The sequence below is a fragment of the Tachypleus tridentatus genome, chromosome 7 (assembly GCF_004210375.1).
Source record: "Tachypleus tridentatus isolate NWPU-2018 chromosome 7, ASM421037v1, whole genome shotgun sequence".
NCBI classification, from domain to species: Eukaryota; Metazoa; Arthropoda; class Merostomata; order Xiphosura; family Limulidae; genus Tachypleus; species Tachypleus tridentatus.
This window is the reverse complement of record NC_134831.1, coordinates 144,850,980-144,871,175: the sequence shown is the minus strand read 5'-3', so window position 1 is coordinate 144,871,175 and position 20,196 is coordinate 144,850,980. Positions and strand designations below refer to the sequence as shown.

The window sequence follows — 20,196 nt, the reverse complement described above, 5'->3', positions numbered from 1 at the left end:
TGGTTTGAGACCATTTTAGAATTATGTGAAATTAATTCAGTCATTTTAGCAAATTTCAGCCTTCTACCACCATTACTCTTGCAGCTTTAAGCAGCCAAAGTTGCCCAAAAATGAATTTGCCAAAAATAAAAAAATTAAATTTTACAGGGCTGTAAATCAGAAACTATTAGAGATATTAATCTAATCTCTGGCAACTTTTCATTATATGGGTAGATGAGCACATGTGAATTTTTTCAAGGCATTTTGTGGGGGTCACCTGCAGCCCCCTGGATGATTTGACATGGAATGACCCTTATGTACTTAGTTATCTTCTTCTGTCTCAGAGTCTGTGCAGCCCAAATCGAAATTAAAATATTTTCATCCAATTCGTTCGTAAACACAACTACAAAATATTAAGCACCTGTGTTGTTTCATCACTATACTGTGTCAAATCTCTATATTAAATACCTGGTTAATAGGTTTTTGATATTCATTTCTCTATTTACGTATTTGTAAAAAATCTCTTAGTTTTCATACCTTTAACAACTTGTTTTTCAAATTTACGTTTTACTCTTCATGTAATTGTTGCTGAATTATTTCTCTGTTTTATATAGTTTTTATAACTCTAACAAAATTAGCTATTCTTCACTATTGTTCAGTGCTGTCCTCTATATGCAAACCTGTTTTCACATGCTACAAACCTTGCACTCCTTTTTTGTGGAATTAGTATATTCCAGTGTGTCTCATGCAAACCATCAACCAATAATAGCATCTAAACCTTCTTTTCATTTGACAATGTTTGAATTTTTTTTTTTATTGCTCTTGTGATGAACTTTGTTTTCCTCATAGTGAATCGTTGACTCATCCACTAACTCCTAACTTACAGTCTTATACCAAATAAGCCCATTGGATTTTTTTTTTTATATATTTATCAATTAATTCACATTACTTTATTTCTGTACTCAAAATTTGTGAAACTCTTCTGTGCAATGCATTCTGAAGTTCATCTTACTACTTCAGGATTTACAACAGCAACTAGTCTCTTTTTGCAGGTGACCCCAAAATGGGTTTATCTGCTGTTGTGCATCAGGAGATAGAATATTATACGAGGGCTGTTCAAAAAATACGTGGACTGACGTCATAAAACAAAATGTACTTTATTTAGAAGTTACAGGTCTGGGACCCCTTCAAAGTACTCTCCTCCCCAATGCACACACTTATCCCAACGGTGTTTCCACTTGTTGAAACAGTCCTGGTACACTTCTTTTGTAATGTCCTCCAGTTCCTTTGTCGCATTTGTCTTAATCTCGGGAATCGTCTCAAATCTTCTTCCTTTCAAGGGTCTTTTGAGTTTGGGGAACAAGAAAAAATCGCAAGGAGCAAGGTCAGGTGAGTAGGGGGGGTGGGGAAGAACAGTGATTGAGTGTTTGGCCAAAAACTCATGAGTTCTGAAGCACAAATTTCGCAGCAATGCGGTGCATCTTCAATTTGTCGGTCAAAATCTCATAACAAGATCCAACTGATATCCCACACTCTTCAGCAAGCTCCCCTGACAGTCAGACGTCGATTTGCTCGCACCAGGGTGTTGATTTTGTTGACGTGTGGGTCGTCAGTTAACGTGGAAGGACATCCAGGACGCTCATCATCTTCAATGGACTGTAGACCATCCTTAAAACGTTCATGCCACTTGAAACATGCCGTACGCTTCATAGCAACATCACCATAAGCCGTGTTAAGCATAGCAAAAGTTTCAGTCGCAGATTTTCCAAGTTTAACACAAAATTTCACAGCAAGTCGTTGCTCCTTCAGGCCATTCATTCTGAAATCCGCCAAACGAAAAAATCGCACTTCACTTAAAACCGCGTAGCTAATACACAAATGAAGATATCTGCAATCGGAAAATGGCGTTGTAATCAGCTGATCTGTGCGAACCTAGCGACACCAAGCGGATTCCCCTAGAACCAACTGGAGCTGCGCAATTCAAACAGTCCGCGTATTTTTTTAACAGACCTCGTAGGGTCCAACCTTTATTCCTGAACTTTTGCATGGCTTCTACTAAGACTACTGAGCCTTTGCTGGCTGATGAGGAGTTTGTTAATGGTTTTTTTTTGTCTCTCACCAGGGGCATAGATCATGGGGGGGGATGTGTCCCCCTTCATTTTAGGTGGTGGGTATGGCACATACAACCACACCCCCTACAGTTTGGTCTGTTGAATTGTTTTATTGCATCACAGGCCTACAAATTGTGTGTTTGTTCTTGTGATTCTTGTGTTCTTACCAATCAACTTACATACTTAGGCCTAGATGTAGGCTTTTTCAGTAGCGAAATGCACATCTTTAATATAACCATGCTTCTAAGCTTTTCGATCTAAGCGATAGTTCGTAAGTATCAGTCAGTAGGCCTAAGTATACATGCAAGTATCGTGGTAACAAGATTACTCTGTGACTGCATGTTTACAGCTTTCAGGTTCACGTAATCTGAGATTACCAATTTACAAATTGAACAGTCCACATAAGTGGTTACAAAATCATCCTCCCCATCGGGTGTAAAAATCTATGCCCCTGCCTCTCACGTTTGCTGATCATTCCAATCCCAGTTTGAGAATTTTCCTAGGTCCAATTTAGTCTTCCTGGAATTTCTATCTCAGGTTTTATTCCTGACACCTTTTTTTTTATCTCATCTTTATTTTACATATGCCTTTAGTTTTTATCCTTCCTGTGATATTCTAGTTCTTGCTGTTCTGTTAATGTCACATTTCTGCAAGGTGATTAGCTTATTGCACTGCCTAAGAACTTCTGTTCAGCTTGCCCTTTCTTCCCATTGGGCAGATGAAACGTTTTTTGATCAGCAGTTGTTTTTTTTACCTATTCAAGGGCAAATCCCTCATCTACTGTTAGTCTGACACATAACCTTCTCTGGCATCTTTCATCTCCACTTCAACTTTTTGAGGATCTTCACAGATTCCCCTTATTTTGCTGCAGTTTAGCTCATAATTCTTCCTGTCTTTACATATGTGGTTTCTTTGTTGTTGATCCTTTCTAGATAGGGACTCAGTTTTGACTTGGGTCATTTTACTTTCCACATTCCCCAGGGTCTTGTATATTTCTCCTTTTCTGAGGCTTCATGTATTTGCTGTGCCCCTTTAGTGATGTCAGCCCAACCTTAGGCTACCCTTACAACTTTTGAAGCCTGTTTGCCTCTGTTAGAGCCTCATATGTCATTTGTTCCTTCCAACCAGTTTGAGGTACTTCATATCATTGATTTTCTCAATGGGGTGTGACCTGTCACCACAAGTATCAGTAACTACTGTGAGGGTTCAGGTCCTCTGGGAACTTGATTGTTGGTGTTTCTGCCTTCCTGGCTTTTATTTGTTGATAATCAATGGGTGCTAAGGGTTCTTTTGGAATGCTTAATTATCCAGTTTCTTTTCCTCCTATAGATCCTGTAACATCCCTGCATCTGTCAGAGGTGGTTCAGGATTTATATTACAATTGAACTGGTTCACCATCCCTTCGGTTGTTTTTCTTTCCATTTTTCATTGTTCCCACAACAACTGGGAATTGACAGTTGGTCATTGATTTCATGTCTCAACCACTTCATTATACTCCCTAAGTTCACTAAGGAGTCCTTTTTCACCCTGAAATGGGTGTTGTCACCTAGTGATATATGTCAATAGTGAATATCTCTGTTGCATATTTCCAAATTGAATGAACACTTCAATTTTGATCTTCTTTTCAGACTGTATCTTGGGGTGGTTTATCTAGTTTGGACACTCACTTCAGACTTGCCTTAGCTCCATAGATGTTTTGCTGCATTGGACAAGTATTTTATTGTAATTTTCAGACTCTGGGGTTACACTTTCATTATTATATGGACATATGGTTCCTCTTAGCTCATTCCAAGCTAGGAGTTGACCACTCGCACTCACCATGTCCTTTCTGTAACAGGGATCTAACCTGGTTGTTTATATCAGAGAGGTCCTTACTTCAACCCACCCAATCTTTGGGCATTTGAGAGTTCTCTTCAACACCAACATCACTTGCACTCTACCTTCTCTTTTAGAACTCTATTCCGTAAACCTTTTGGCTCAGTCACTTACTGCTTGTTATGGAATGCTGTGTGAGATTGTCTTTTTGTAAACACTTACCTTCCTTCTTTCCATGGAGATGATTTGCAGTAGTGGCTGGATTAAGCCCATAAGTGAAGGTGTGCCACTTCCTCCCCTGCAGTTGGTTACACATATTCTCTTGGACACTTCCCTTTATATCCATTACACTTCACCATTTTCTCAACTACTAATAATTTTTAATTCCACAAACCCAGCAATGACAACCACAACAATAGTTCACTTGCTTATTTTTATTATGTGTAAGGAAATTATAAAAAAGAAATTAGTAGTTGATACTTTTAACCTTAGACTTTAGTTTGATCCAATTTGGAAGTTTTCAATGTAGCTCAAACTAATAGGACTATTTGCCATGCAACAAAATTAATAATGGTACTGGTTTTGTAGATTATTTTAATTTTTTTTACATAAAGCTTCTGAGTTTCTTTTCATATTTTCCTATCAGTTCACCTTAAGAAATTGAGTTCAAGATGCTGAAAAACTAGATATGAATTTTAGAGGTTCTAGAAGCGAGGTAAATATAATATGCAAACTAATACGATGGATAAAAATATTTTTGCTTCACATGAATATCACCTTTTACTCCGACTTATCAGTCTAATTCAGACTGTAATCATCAACTTATAAACAATATTGAATGCAAAAATCTTTACAAATCCTCAAATTTGTGTGTACAACATACCTGTACATTTTTTGCAAAATATTTTATTTTTATGAAGAAATATGTAAATTTGGAATAAAATATATTCCTTCTCCAACACAGGTTCAACATACTGAGCTTATGTGTATTTGGTTGACATAGTACTTACATGTGACATTGAGAAATAATAATAATAAAAAGTATTTAAACGTCTGTAACATAAGGTTTTGATTATAATAACCATAAAAGAAAAAAACTATTTCAGTAATGTAAGCTATGCTATTTTCACATGTCAACATTTGTAACAGGTAAATGATACAGATTGTTCTTGTCTGTATAATTTTCTGTATTTCACATGTTCAGTAATACCACTCTTTGCACTCTGAAATTACCTGCAAAATGTGGCTGTTTGTATACACCGTATACTTTCATACGTTATGATATGCATCTTGGTGTTTTACCTCTTTTAGCTTTACTGTGTGGAAATGGTGAAATCACTTACAAGATATGTATTAATATGTTTCCACATTTTGGACTAGTCCAAAATATAGTTAAAAGGTGAAATGCTATAATACAATATAGTAGCCAAAAGACCACAATCATTGTGGATACTTAAATGCTTAAAGACAACATTTTTCATCTTGCAATTAAAGAAGCCAGGCTATTTGCTTGTTGTGCTTATTTTTGCAGTTTTATATAGCATGAGGCTGTTGTATATATGAATTTTTCCTTCTGTATAATCAATGTTAGACACAGTTATCCAATGGTTTTTATTAACATTTACAATATGGATTAAGTTTTTCTCAAGTTTACCAACTGCTGAATGCCAAGTACTCTCTACTGCTAAGACAGAGAAACAAGACAACTGAACATCATTTATCCAGGCTGTAGAAGATGCATGATGGTACATGAAACCAACTTATTAATATAGTAATTGTACTGCTTATAGCATCTGAATAAGAAACTTTTTAATAGTAAAACAAATTTCTTCCTTTTCTGAGAACTTACTATAACTATATCCTTTTTTTTTATCCTTAGTTTTTTCCAGCTATAACAGGCTCAAACTAAGTTTCCTATATAAGAATAATATGCATTTTTTACTTACGAATAAAAAAAATTAAATTTTAATACATATAATTTTCCTATTGAATTCTTCTATATGTAGTATTTTTTTTGTATGGTGTGTATTATTTATGTGCAAATCATGCTATAGCAGGGACCTTTTTAGTATATGAATACTTGTCCCAAGTTCATCTAATGCAAATCACACTACAACAGGAATCTTTAGCAGGTGATTGGTTATTCTAGTAACACTTTCTGAAGCACCCCTTGAACTTGTTATCTAGGTTTTTTGTAATTATAACTTGTGTTAAAAAAAAAATTCTTTTGGATAACTGAGCATTTTGCTCGTTTCTCAGATTTTACTATTTCAGCATTTAAAATAGTGATATTATGTGTATCTGGACCACTTTTATTATTTCTTTACTCTATTAACCCTTTTGTAACAGGCTCAATGTAATATACACAAGTTTATATACACATTTGCATGTTAAGTATTTACCCCATAACATTTGATACAGTGCATTTGACTACACAAAAATTGGCAGACTTTGAGTCTATTTTGTTACTAGTTCGAGTGCGAAATAATTTAATGTCATGATTAAAAACTATTCTTGATCCTCAAAATCCCATGTATGTGTGTAATCTGTAAAATCCCCTAAATACATTTCAAATGCTTGTTTTCAGTAAGACTTTACTTTTTGTTATTTTCTGTACCCTATGAGAGTTTTGTCAACCTACTGACCTTGTAGCCATCATTAAAAATTAGGAAATAAATATAAATTGTTTTTCTTTTTGTGCTAGAATGACTACATGTTATAACATGAAAATATAAATGTTTAGTCTAAGTAGTTTAAGTCTGATAACATGATTTATATTTATATTTACCTTCTAGTCATGCCTACCTAACATTACACAACTTGCATTGACATGGTGCATGTGCACTCCTTTTGTCATTTCCAATAATATAAAACTGACCCAGTTTTGGCTGTGTTTTAGTGGGTGAGTATTTTGTATTATACAGTAATATTTAACTTATTTTACATATGTATGTAGATTACTACTGTATATACAGTTGAATAACCCAAGAAGTCATAAATTGCTATTCTGATGCCATAGAATTTGAGTATAAGTTATTACATTTGGCAACTAAACTGTATTTAGGTCTAAAAAAGTATGAAACTTTGAGCAGACTAAAGATACAATCTATCACCTTGAAATTTTGGATTGAAAGTATGTTATAGCCTTTTCACAGATTAAAATGGCTGGAAAAACAACTATGGGACATTCTGACTGTTGATTGGTTATTCACATGTCATATTATAGTAAGTGTATATAAGGAACTGTTTTTAAAAATGGAAAGAGGTGAATGGGGCTACTGTGTTTGTTTCAGTATATAAGCTATATCTCAGTAAAATAAAAAGATATGATGTTATTATTTTTACATTCTAGCTTGTAAGTATTGATAATTTGAGTTTCTAATTTGTACAAAACTATATACTTAGTATTTTGACATCAAAAACATCTAATATTTAACCAGTCCTTCATCCAACATACCATGTGACTCACTAAAATCTATATAGGTGTGTTCTTTTAATACTTACTTTTGGCCTGGCATGGCCAAGTGTGTTAAGGCGTTTGACTCGTAATCTGAGGGTCACGGGTTTGCATCCTTGTCGCGCCAAACATGTTCACCCTTTTAGCCATGGGGGCATTATATTGTGACAGTCAGTCCCACTATTCATTGGTAAAAGAGTAGCCTAAGAGTTGGCAGTGGGTGGTGATGACTAGCTGCCTTACCTCTAGTCTTACACTGCTAAATTAGGGATGGCTAGCACAGATAGCCCTCGAGTAGCTTTGTGTGAAATTCAAAAAACAAACAAACAAATACTTTTAAATTAACAAGTTAACTGTTATATAATATTAAAGTTGAAATTCTAATCTATAATTTGATTCCAAACTTACTGGCATAAATTCATAAAATAGTAGTTCAATAAAATTTTAAATGCAAGTCACCAAACACAATGACATGGCCTCTGATCTGTGACCCATCACAAAAGGATTAAATGTCAATTTCGTGGAGATCTTCAGTGTTAACACTTACTTCACTATATTGCATTGGCATTTCTCCAGTATTTTTTCGTGTTTATTTTCATCACTTGTTGTCATACTTTCATCTCGGATATTTCTTTAGTTATTGCATTCTTTCTGTTAATGAATTTAATAGTAATTTTTTATATGTAATCTGAAGATTGTTTTTTATTTCTTTAACTTGATGAAAATACAATGTTGAATGTGTAAATATATGTAAGGGTAGTTGAAAGTAATTTAAAAAAGTTCAGATTAGAACACTGGTATGGTTGTTTTTTTTAATATCAAGTAACAGTTATCAGCTTTAACAATTCCACTTCAATAGAACCTATTTGTAATCTAAGCAGTTTTCTTCTCTCCAAGATATATTGATGAATTTAATGAATGAAATTATCAGAATATTTTTCTTCTATTCACACATCACAACCAGTCTGTGTTGTTGTACTTTCAAATAGTCAGCTGTACATAAAAACATCTTACCACAATGTTGCAAAACTCTTCTCACTAATAATTCTACTTTTAACTGTTGATACATTTATAAAATACAACTGTAATTTACTTAGTAAATAAATACCTGCCCAGGAGCAACTCGAGATTTTACGAAATGTGGAAGGACAGAAAATTTATCAGAACAGTCTGAAAGTAATAAGAGGGGGAAATAAGAAAATATTACATATTCCAGAAGTATAAACAATGAGAGATGACTCCAGATTAGTGAATTAAAATGTGAAACAACTTCAAGAACCATGAAAAACTACTACTGAAAAAAACGTGCTAATGCAGGGGACAAATCTATCAGCATAGTCATTAGTAATATAGTGGAAGTAGGAAGGATGATGATAAAGCAGCAATACCTGACATAGCACAAAAAAGGATGCAAACTTGGAGTTATATGCAATGAAACAAAGGCCCAGTTGGACTGGCAAAGATTGCTGAGTTTTGAGTATTATGCAGAAGGTACAAGGTATGGTATCAGCCTAAACCAAATATATGTTGTAAGGAAAACTTACGTACCATCTGAAATGATAGGTGAGGAACTAAAGAGAAAAGCAAGAATGTCATGCATTCATTAATTTACATCCAGTCATACAAATCAATACAGCATATAAAAGACTCGGATGAAGAAATTAATTGGAAGAATGCTGTATGATTTTTTAGGGACAAAAGCCATTATGTTTATTGAATACTTGCCAAATTTTGGGAAGATACATAAATCATTTTGTATGAGATGATGTATCGATACACTCATTGCTTTATGACGTGATTAAACTTGCTTATATTTACTGTCTCTTGCAATAGCTCATTCAAGAGGCAAACCACCCTGTCAGAAAATTAAAACTGTCTTAGTTGAAGATGACTCATACCTTGCCAAAATTTATATTTGTTCCCTAGTCCTATTACTGTTGCCATTAAGTATGAAAAAAGATGACATATCAATACCCTTTATGATCTTAAACACCTTAATTAAATCCCTTAGAACTTTTTTTTTTTTCCCCCAAGAGCAAACAGTTTCATAACAACTCAATCTCTCATCATATGGAAAGTCCTCCTCTGAACCCTATCTAACAATTTATTTTATTTTGGACTACCATATAACTCAAGTAATTTGGCTATTAAAGGTGGGAGGTTTCCTTCAGCTTTGATGAAAGACAGACTGATACAAACAGGAGGATATACAATTTCAGCTGTAGGTAAGCTGGAAGTGATCTTTCCTCAGTGTGTTAGGGCTGTAGGAAGCAGTAAGGTCATGGTCTAGCCACTGTTTCTTGGCATGTATAGCTAGCTACAACTTGTGTCCTAAAACTTGCTTCTTATAATTCTATACATTGCATGCTTTGCACACATCATGTGTCTCATTATTTTTGTATGGCAATGGCCTGATCATTCAAAAATTATTTCCTGTGGCAATGTGTGTGGATAATTGACATTAAGAAAGCATGCATGTTGGGAAATGACTTAAGGGAGAGACATAGATGTAAGTTTAGGCTAGCTTCACTGTCTATGACCAAGAAGTCACTGTGCCCTATACGACTAGTAATATACCAGTTGTTGAACTCTGTCTTAAAAAAAGAGAGCAGTGATTGTACCACTAAAAGATGAAATAATCCTGCCAGGACTTGTTAAAAATAAATTTATAACTAGTCTCTGCGTGGTACTAGAAACAAACATCCCCTTTATGTCCTGATGGCTTAATGGTTTGTTGAACTCCTGTTGAGTTGAAGACTAAAGGTGTAATCAGTAGATCTATGAACCATAAAATTAAGGGTCAAATTTGGATGAGACATTACAAGGTTAGAAGCTATACAGATAGTACTTCTGCATTAAATAACATCAAAAATAGTCACCTTTGAAGAAAGATGTAGGAAGTCTGATGTTAAATCCTCACTTAAAGACATTAACACTTTACTTACAAAAGCTGTATGCTTTGAGTTATAGAGGTCTTACAGTTGCTTAGTGCCAAAGGTTACATAACTTGCTTACAGAATATCAAGGCATCTTCTCCAGTTTTTACCTCATGACTTAGACAAAAAATTTGAGTATGTAATAAAATGAATATTTGAAATGCAGCCCCAATACATCAATAGCCATATGATTTCCACATATTAAAACCAAACTGAGTCTTTCAAAGAGATAGAATCTATAAAGAAAAAGGAGTGATAGAATCAAGTACTAGTGCATGGGCATCATCTATTGTACATATGAAAAAAAAAAATTCTACATGAATTACCAGAAGATGCATGACCTCATAAAGAAGAATGCTTACCCACTTCTATGAACTAACTCTACTGTGAATGCTTTATCTGGATCAAAATGGTTTACAATATTGGATCTTAAAAGTGGATATTGGTAAGTGCAAGTCAATGAAGTAAGAAGATAAAATACAGCCTTTACTGCAGGATATGGATTGTGACAGCTTGTGTGTTACTATTTGGATTATGTAATGCACCTGCTACAGTGTAATGGAGTATGCTGTCTGAACTATCCTGGAACATTGCATTTATCTGTTTGGATCACATAATCTCACATCTCAATACTTTTAATAATGCTTATGAAAAGCTAAGGAAAGTTCTGGATCCATTGAGGAAAGAGAACTTTAAGGTGATCCCAAAGACACGTAAATTTCTCCATCAACAGGTGAGCATCCTCAGATACATCATCAACAGAGGTAGTAAAGATTACCAACCTAAATTAAAACAATAGTATAATCCAAGATGTGACATCCACGGATGAAGAACTAATGTAACCCAACATTCAATTAAAAGATGTCCAAGCAAAAGATATAAGTGTGAAATCAATTATTTAATAAATCAAGAATAGATCAGAAGGATCCTTTTGATAAACACTCACTCCATACAGCCTGAGGACACATGTTTTGTGTACAATGAGGTTCATTGTTAGGGTTTTTTATGTTAGAAATGATAATGTAAGTAGACATTAACAACAACTACACTTACAACAAGCTCTAAATTTCATGTAATCTCAGCAATCTTCCAGTGGTTGGATAGATTGGGTAAGAGAATGTTTCTGTTGGATTGAGTACCAGGGATTTGTTGAGAATTGTGTGAACTGTGTTGTGAGCAAAAAGGTCTGTGAGAGAAACAGCATGGTAAACTACAGTATTATGTTGAGAGAGAGAGAGTTACTGTTGTTGTGCTTGGTCTTCTACAATAAATAACACTGGGAGTAAATGCATCACAGTTGTAATGGACTATTTCATGAAATGGCCAAAAGCATATGCTGTTTTTAACCAGACAGCAGAGAATTTGGCAAGAAACCTCATTAATGAATTCATTTGAAGACTTGGCATTCCTTTGGTATTCAGGTATGAAAAATTGAATCAATCTTGTTTGCATAAATTTCTCAGATCATTGGGATGAAAAAAATTAGGACAATAGCTCCTCATCCATTGTTTGGAGAAATACAACCATACACTGTTAAATCATTCAATTATTTATGTGGATAGACTTAGAAAACTTTAAGTCAAGATTTTCTGTCATGATGCTGCAAGTTATTGGATAGCAGCAGTGGTGGGATTCAGGGGGTTCGTGCGAACCCGTTCTTAAAAATTTTTGAGCTTAGCGAACCCGTTGATGGCTTCAATTATACCGTCGAATTGTTGATGTCGTGGAAACTGATTGCGTCACACTTCATCACACATTTCGACAAGAAAGATTTAATGAGAAAATCACAGACCGTATTATTGACAAAGTTCGTCAAGTGAATGCAGTCAGTTTCTTAATTGTCCATACGTTGAACCCCATCTCGTCGATGTAGATGACACGGGGTGCGCGAAGTGCCGTCTCCATGAACCACAGGGCATAGTCTTTCCTTTCAGCCTTCACGTCAGGCCGATTTCTGTCGGCTGGGGCGGCTTGCAGTTTCTTCAGAGTGAAAAGCATTCCATGACAAATTTTCCCCAGATGTTGTGGGGTGACAGAAGGCTTATCTGGAAACTGTCTCCGGAGCTCAGCACCACAGATAATAGATAAAGTAGATAGCCACACTTCTCCCATTTGCATGTCGGCGCGTGTGACCGTTTTCCTATTACCATTCCCGCTACGGGGGAAAATCGATAGAGTAAGTAACTCGCTTGCTTGCGCTGCAGTCATGTCGGCTTATGCACGAGTCATCATAAGCGTGCATTCGTTTAAGCCCCATTCATAAGTTAAAGAAGATCGTATAGTAGGCCTACATGTCTTCACATCAACGTAATAAGTAGATTTAATCATTTCCATACTTAGAGCTGAAATAGAGCACTTAGTTTGAATAAATTAAGACGTACTATATTAAGGCACTGAAAGGGCCTGAAGACCGAAGAATACCAAAGAGTGGCAAAGAACAAGGTCACTGTGAACCGCGCGCGAGCTACGCAACACCCCATAACTGCGGAGGTGACGTAGGCTTTGTCCTTGTGCACTGACCGGCGAACAGGAGTGTGCTCTCCGCAGAGACCTTGAGAACAATAAAGGGTCACGTCCGGCAGGGAATCTGAGGAGGGAACGTCACAAGTGTGATTGAAACACTGGTCAGGTCACTCTAGCCTCAAAAGTTTGTTTATTGCTTCGCAAAACTTCATGTAAAATTTACCAGAAACTCCGTTAACAAGAAAATACGCAAGAGGCAATTTCCAATACGACTTAATCCCTACAGCTGAAGTTGAGGTGCACCATTTCTTGATAGGCGGTTGCTGAAGACGGTCAGGGAAGTCAAAAATGCTGGGAACGGCGTTTCCATGCAGTCTTTTTCGCGATAATATAGAAAAAGAACAATCTGAATCGATAAAGCAGTCAGACTCAAAATATTTCGAACAGAGGACAGCCGATTTGGAAGGATTAAAATTTTCCCGCCGTGTGGCTAAAATCCATTTTGTACATAATTCATGATCTGATGGAAACCGGTGAAAAGAAATTTCTGATCCCTTCACACGATAATTTCGGCAGTTAAACGCATTGCACGTTCTTCGATTTGTCCTCGAGGTTCGTTCAGAATTTACATTAGCCATTCTATTCAATCAATAAAAAATAAGAGTGGAGACGACGCAGATGATGCACGAATGACGTGAAGACCACAGAATGAATTCTACATTCAAGTGATTTACTTGTAAGTACGAAGGAAACACATGGGCAGACACATGTCGGTTGCAGCCGCTTGTGGCAAGCGTTACTTACTCTATCGATTTTCCCCATCATCAACTTTCTCAATAGAATTTTGGTCACAACGCGGAAGTCAGTCTGGCTATCTACATTATCTATTATCTATGCTCAGCACTCAACTTTACCAGCTTATTCATCTCGTCATAATGCTTTTTCGGAATGCGCGCAGCTAGCTGTCTGACTGATGGCTGGCAAATCACAATTCAGCTAGTGTGACGTGGCATCGAATAGAATGCTTCTGTTGTTAGTCGATGTTCGACGTGTCTTTAGCCATCTTTGAAACAGTATTTACTTTAACGGACGAAGGGTCTAACTATGATTGATTTCTCGTTTCATTTGTATATAATCAAGTCCCTTGAAATTTGACTCATTTATTCTCGAATACTTTTCGTGGAAGCATCATAAAGTAAGTGAATTTCTATTTAAATTGTGTTTTCAATCCATACGTAAAGTTCAATTAATTAGTTCAACCCAATTAAGTTCAATTAAATTGTCCTAAGGCGGGAATTATAAATTACAGTTTCACTCAGCTGTAGCACATCTTTTATTTCGGAACAAAGAAAGGTAATTTATTATTTTCTTTCAACTTTTCTGTGTCTAATTCCATTTATAACTGTATTGTTTAACTATCAGTCTAATTTAGTTTTAAATTATGTTTCAATATTTACGCCTCACTCTGTAAAAGAAAGTATTTAACATAAAGACCTTACATAAGTTTTATAGTGAAGGTCTTAAAATACTTTTCATTTCAGTGCTCGGACGTCGGACCCTAAAATGAAGAGACAAAAGGATATGGATAGCTTTTTTCGTAAAGTTCCTAGAACCAAACCTTTAAAGCAAGATGCAAATGACGATGAAACAAAGTTAATTTTACGGCATTATTCTAATGAAAGTTGTACTGCGAATGTCGCTGAAGGTAAATGTGAAGAAGTTGAAACACTCGATCTTCCAGATTGCTGGAGTATATGAACTTCAAGGAAAAGTACGATGGGTTGATTGTTCGTAGTAAAAATGTTGGATGTGATATATGTTCCAAATTTTATTTTAAATTAGTGAACATGAAAGGAATTCACATGTCACAAGAATGGGTCACTTGCAGTGTTCAACCTTCTGGAAGAGATAAAAAAATTCAACAAGCTTTCCTAAGAAAGAAGATGAATAAACACTTTTCATCAAAAGCTCACAGCATTTGTATTACGCACCGAAAAGATCGTGCTAATAATTCGATTGAGAAATGCATTGACAAATTGAACAGCAAGTATGTGGATTCTACTAATAGAGTTTTTAATACAATCTACAGTCTAGCAAAAAGAAATCGTCCCTTTTCTGATGTCAAAGATGAGATTCAGCTTCAAATGAAAAATGGAGTAGATTTGGGTATTGGACTCCATTCTCGAAAAACTGCTGTGAAAATAACAGATCACATTGCAAATGAGATAAGGAAAGAGGTATTCACAAAAATTATTGAACAGAAATTAAAGATCTGTGTCATCATTGATGAAAGTTCAACCATATCCAGTAAGCCCGTACTCGTTACTTTCTTAAAGATTGAAGACTGCTATATATCTCCAACTATTTTTTTGGATTTGGTCGAATTGAATGGACGAGGAGCAGAAACAATATACACATCATTGTTGAACAGTTTGCACCGTGCCGGATTCGATAATGAATATTTGAAAACTAATTTGATTGCTTTCTGTTCAGATGGGGCAAGCGTAATGCTTGGCCGTAATTCTGGAGTGGGCGCTCGATTTAAAAGCAATTTCCCCAATATTATCATTTGGCATTGCCTAAATCATCGATTACAACTTATTTTGGATGATTCTGTCAGAGAAGTAGAACAAGTGAATCACTTCAAAATATTCATGGATAAAATCTACACAATCTTTCACCAATCAAACAAAAACCAAATGGACCTTTTCAAAATTTCAGAAGAACTTGGCCATCAAATTCTGAAGATAGGAAGAGTTTTGGGACCAAGATGGGCTGCTTGCAGTTTGAGATCTGCACTTGCTGTATGGCGTGTTTATCCAGCATTGTACAGATATTTCTCTAGTGACACGAAATTTTCAGGAATGGCTGCGCATCTTGGCAATACATATTTCTTTCATGACTTGGCACTGATGATAGATATACTGACAGAAATTTCTTTACTTTCTGATGCCCTTCAAGCTAGATGTTTAACCTTGTCAAGAGCTGAGAAACTGATAAAGAGATCTATTAAGGCTTTTGAAATACTGAAAGAAGGTATTGGAACATTTGAAAAAGAAATCGACGATAGAATTTCTTCTGATGAATTTAAGGATATCCATTTTATCAAAATAATAGATTTGTTAGACTTCCTCGTAACAATTTACTTGATGTAATAATCGAAAATATGAAAAAAAGGCTGATGGACTGCGATCATTTAATATCCAAGAACAATGACCGGGAAGCTGACAACAAACTTCATGAATTGCTGAACTTGCTGGAACCAAATACTTGGAATATTCAGGAAATTGTTGTCCCATGGAAAGCTGCGGAAGAAAAGTTGAATGGCTTCTGTAAAATATTTCATCACAACATTCCCATTAATGATTTTCGTGATTATGTGGAAAATGTCCTGAAAGATTTTAATAATCCTGTAATTCCTGAGAGTATACAAAAGGCGAAAACCATTATGAATACGATTGCCATCAGTTCTGCAGAGGCAGAAAGAGGGTTTTCAAGAATGAATATTATATACTCGGATAAAAGAAGCCGCCTCACAGTAGAAAATGTCAGAAACCTATTGACGATTAATCTTATTGGCCTTCCTTTCGATTTATGGGATGCTACTCCTTTTGTTAAAACATGGCTTTGCAATAATCACAGTGCAGATGATAATAGAGTGAAACAGAAAAAAAAACGGACAAATATGATGACAATCAATTGACTATTTGGAAATTTTTAAAATGAAATAAATAAAAGATTTTAAAGCACTTTTTCCATTATTTTCCTTTTCAAATGATGTATCAGTATAGACTTCCGGAAAAGTAAGAGAACCCGTTATTATTGAGGCCTTCCCTTGAGAGAACCCCTTCTTAAAATTTTTGAATCCCACCACTGGATAGCAGTACATAAAGTTAAAAGCAACACGTCATCATCACTAATATTTTTGAGAGAAATCAAAGTGCCATTGGACCTTCAGTACTCACATCCTGAGGATGATCACTCAGAAGAGACTTACATAGAATATGTTGAGATTAAAGCATGCCACTGATGTCAAATATGACTTAACTTGGGAAGGACTTAAATCAGCTAGTAATAAAATGACAAGTTGCTGTGATGTTAATGCTAATGGAACTTTATTCAGACTCTACAATTAATGCCAAAAAAAAGTATGAAATCCAAGGTTTGACAGTTTATGTTGTACTGAAAACTTAATAATGTGGTTTACATAATCCAGAAGGATAGGAGATCCAAGCAAAAGGTCAGTTTTTTCTCATTGTCTTTGGAAGTAAATCAGTGAAAGAGTGGCCAACTGCCCAGAAAAGAATTTATCCATTAAAATTCAACCTGCTGAGAAGCTTGGAGTTTCTACTGATATCCTTACAGAGGATCAACAAGGATAGAGCTGCAAATGGGTATATTTGATCATCTACCTAGAAATAACTCCCCCATATCATTGTATGTCATTTTCTGTCACAGATTGTGTTTCCTGTCCAGATAGAATCTATCAAATGAAGTGGACTCGTGATCTTATGGTTTTCCAATTATTATGCCTTCAATGGGGTACACCTCACATTGAGGCATTTGCTACATCCCTTAACCACAAACTCCCTTTGTTTTAGTGACCAATCCTTTATCTCCTTGTCCTGGCTGTTAATGCTTTCAGTCAGGATTGGGCTAGCTACATATTCTAGAAGGATAATTTTCCTGTATTGGAAAATATATGTTTAGTAAGCATATGTTCATTCTCCCATTCAACTCCTTCACAAAGTGATTTCAATTATCCATACCACTCTACACCGAATCTTTCTGATTGTCCTTTAATGGCTGGTTCAGCCATAGTTTCCTTGACTTTTCCAGCTCCAAGTGACTTTTTTGCTACCTCTCCCTCTGTCTTCCTTCCTTTCTTCTTTGACAACCTCAGCCATCAGTGCTTCATCCTGCTCTTCCTGTCTTCCCTTTTCATGTTTAGTTTTATCCAGTCCTTGGTGAAGAGATTGTGATTCTGATGTGTATCTTTATTTCTTGCCTGTTTCCTCTGCCTTTTCTCCATGGAAGGTTATCAGCATAAATGGAACATTTTCCACTATTGGTTTCTGAGCTGGGGATTTTTGGCTGATTGGCCCACTATTCCTAGTATTGCAGAATTTTGTACTTGGTTTTTGATTGGGGTCCTCTAGATTTCCTGTTATTGAGTGGTTTTATTCCACATGTGCATTTTTCCAAAATACTGTAGGGTTTCTACCTTTCCTACACTGTCCTTGTTGATCTATTTCCTTCTGGTTCATCATCCTCTGTGGCAAACTGCCCTTCTGGACTGGGATGTTAATATGGTCTTTCATTGCCTCCATTTGAACCACTTTCCACCTGCTCCTTGGTTAACCTTTCCCTTAAAACTTATTATCTTCTATTAGCCTGTAGGCATCAGTGGTCTTATTTATTTACCATTCTACATATCCTTTCCTTTATCTGAATTGTTCTTTCCTTCCTAAAACCTTGGCAGCTAGTGAGAGTAATTTTTCCTTGTTGTCTGTTTCTGTTTGTTTCATTTCTCACCTTTATCTTCACCCTGTGATCTGGGTAGACTTCTATGTTCTGTACTTCCTGCATGGTGCTTATTCTCACCTATTTATTTCTTGTCAGCCATCCTCTTTTTGTAATCTTTCTCCTTCAACCCTCACCTATTTGACCTTTGATTCAATTGGTGTATTTCTCTCTTTCATTGTCCAACCATACTTTGATATATGCATCTTCTCATCAAATATAACACCTTACCTTTTCTCTGTCATTTCATCATTGTTTTTCATTGGAAGAAATTCTTCAATTGGGTATGTAGATTACACCTGATATGATCATCTCTAATTATTTACATAGGGTCACCAATTTTGCCTTTTCTTCTGCCTGTAACCATTCCTCAGACTTCCATGCAACTATAGGACTAGCTGAGGTATATTTACTCTGTTTTGAATATTTCAGGAGCCTTATTTCCATTTTCTCATTGTTTGGATTCCACTCTGTGTCAAGTATTCAAGTATGTTATTGCATCTCAGTTTCAGTGTTGAGGAAGTTGAGTTCATTATGGTAAGACATCTTCCTTTATTCTGAATGTCAGGCTCCTGGGTTAATATATCATTTTTTGTTCTTAACCTGTGCCCTGTTCTGGAGTCAGGGGGAGTTAACTCCCGTCTGGTCTCTTGAACTTGAAGTGAAGAGAGTATGATCCTTATCTTAACCTTGCATTAATATTAGTTCCCAGCAGCATGCATTTTGGAGATAGTTGGCTTGCTGAATACAGTCCATCTCAACATAGCCACTTTATATCTGAGGGCACTTTCATTGTTTTACTTCCTACACCAGTTGGATGTGTTCCTGTTTTTCACCCATGTATACAACACTTTTCTTTTGTGGGCAAAGAGTATACCTGGTTCAGAAGTGGTGCATTCTCCCACATTAGATCTTTGAATTTGACTTTTGTCTCAAGGTGTGTCCTTTGGATACTTTTGAAAGATACTTCTTTTCTGCCCTTACACAGGTCCCTCAATATATTCAATATTGGATTCTAGTTAATTATGTGAAAAGAGGTAGTGTACAGTATCAGAAGTTATGATTTCCCCATAATGAAAATGTTTTTGTATAGGTACTTACCTCCTCTTACACTTCCCACCCTTTCTTCCCATTGAAAACTGATGCTTCCATTTCTTGCCAAATTCAAAATGATAGTTTGGGAGAATTGAATAGAGGGAGGCACATGTGTAACAAGAGTGTTTGGTACTCTCATTGGTGAAGGGTTATCACATGATAATTTACATGAGAGATACATTGGAGGAGAGGCAAAAACGTTTGGCATGTGAAAAAAAAAATGTTTTTGTATATAGAAGGCAGCACTGAATGAGAATAGCTAATTTTCTGAGTAGAGATAAGTACCTTTAGGAAAATTGTAAATTCTTTATGTTGAAGGAAGCTTGGATACTAGCACCCAAGTTATCCAAAGGAAAATTTTTCAAATGCTTAACTTTAAACCTTCTCCCTTGTACTAAGCTATATATATCAGATATCACAGTAGTATAATATGTCTTAAAAGAGATTCTAATAGAAACTTCAGAATGAAGGAAGTAAACATGACCAACATGCATAAATTACTTGTTATTAGTGATAAAGAAGAAAATTTCCTTGTGGTTAATTTCTGTAAAAGTGTAGAGGATCCTTCCTATCCTTGTTAAGTTTTAAAAAGATCTTGTGAAATTTTCAAACAGTAAAGCATCTGGTCCTGGTGAAATTTGTACTAAAGCTTTGAGTCCCTCCAAGGAGAAATATAATTTTAAAAGCCTATTGACACGAGGAAATTCTTGATGTTCACAAGATTGCTAAAGTGATCAATATTTTTTAAAGGTTGAGGTCTCTCTGTAAGCCCTTCGGTGTGGATTCCTGTATGTGGTGATGGGACCTCCCAGGGAAG

General features: G+C 35.7%; 1 protein-coding gene across 3 annotated transcripts in view; it reads left to right on the top strand.

Moving 5' to 3' along the window:
• LOC143256816 (E3 SUMO-protein ligase KIAA1586-like) overlaps window positions 1-20,196 on the top strand; it is a 36,600-nt gene that overhangs the window by 6,977 nt on the left and 9,427 nt on the right. Inside the window, exons 2-3 of one of the 3 annotated variants that reach the window (XM_076514530.1) lie at window positions 5,544-5,650; window positions 6,701-6,807. In XM_076514530.1, the coding sequence (XP_076370645.1) occupies window positions 5,645-5,650; window positions 6,701-6,807 (113 nt within the window). In that variant the 5' untranslated portion in view covers window positions 5,544-5,644. Of the gene's footprint in view, window positions 1-5,543; window positions 5,651-6,700; window positions 6,808-15,874; window positions 17,156-20,196 lie in introns of those variants that run through there. The other 2 variants (XM_076514529.1, XM_076514528.1) reach the window with 2 other exon arrangements.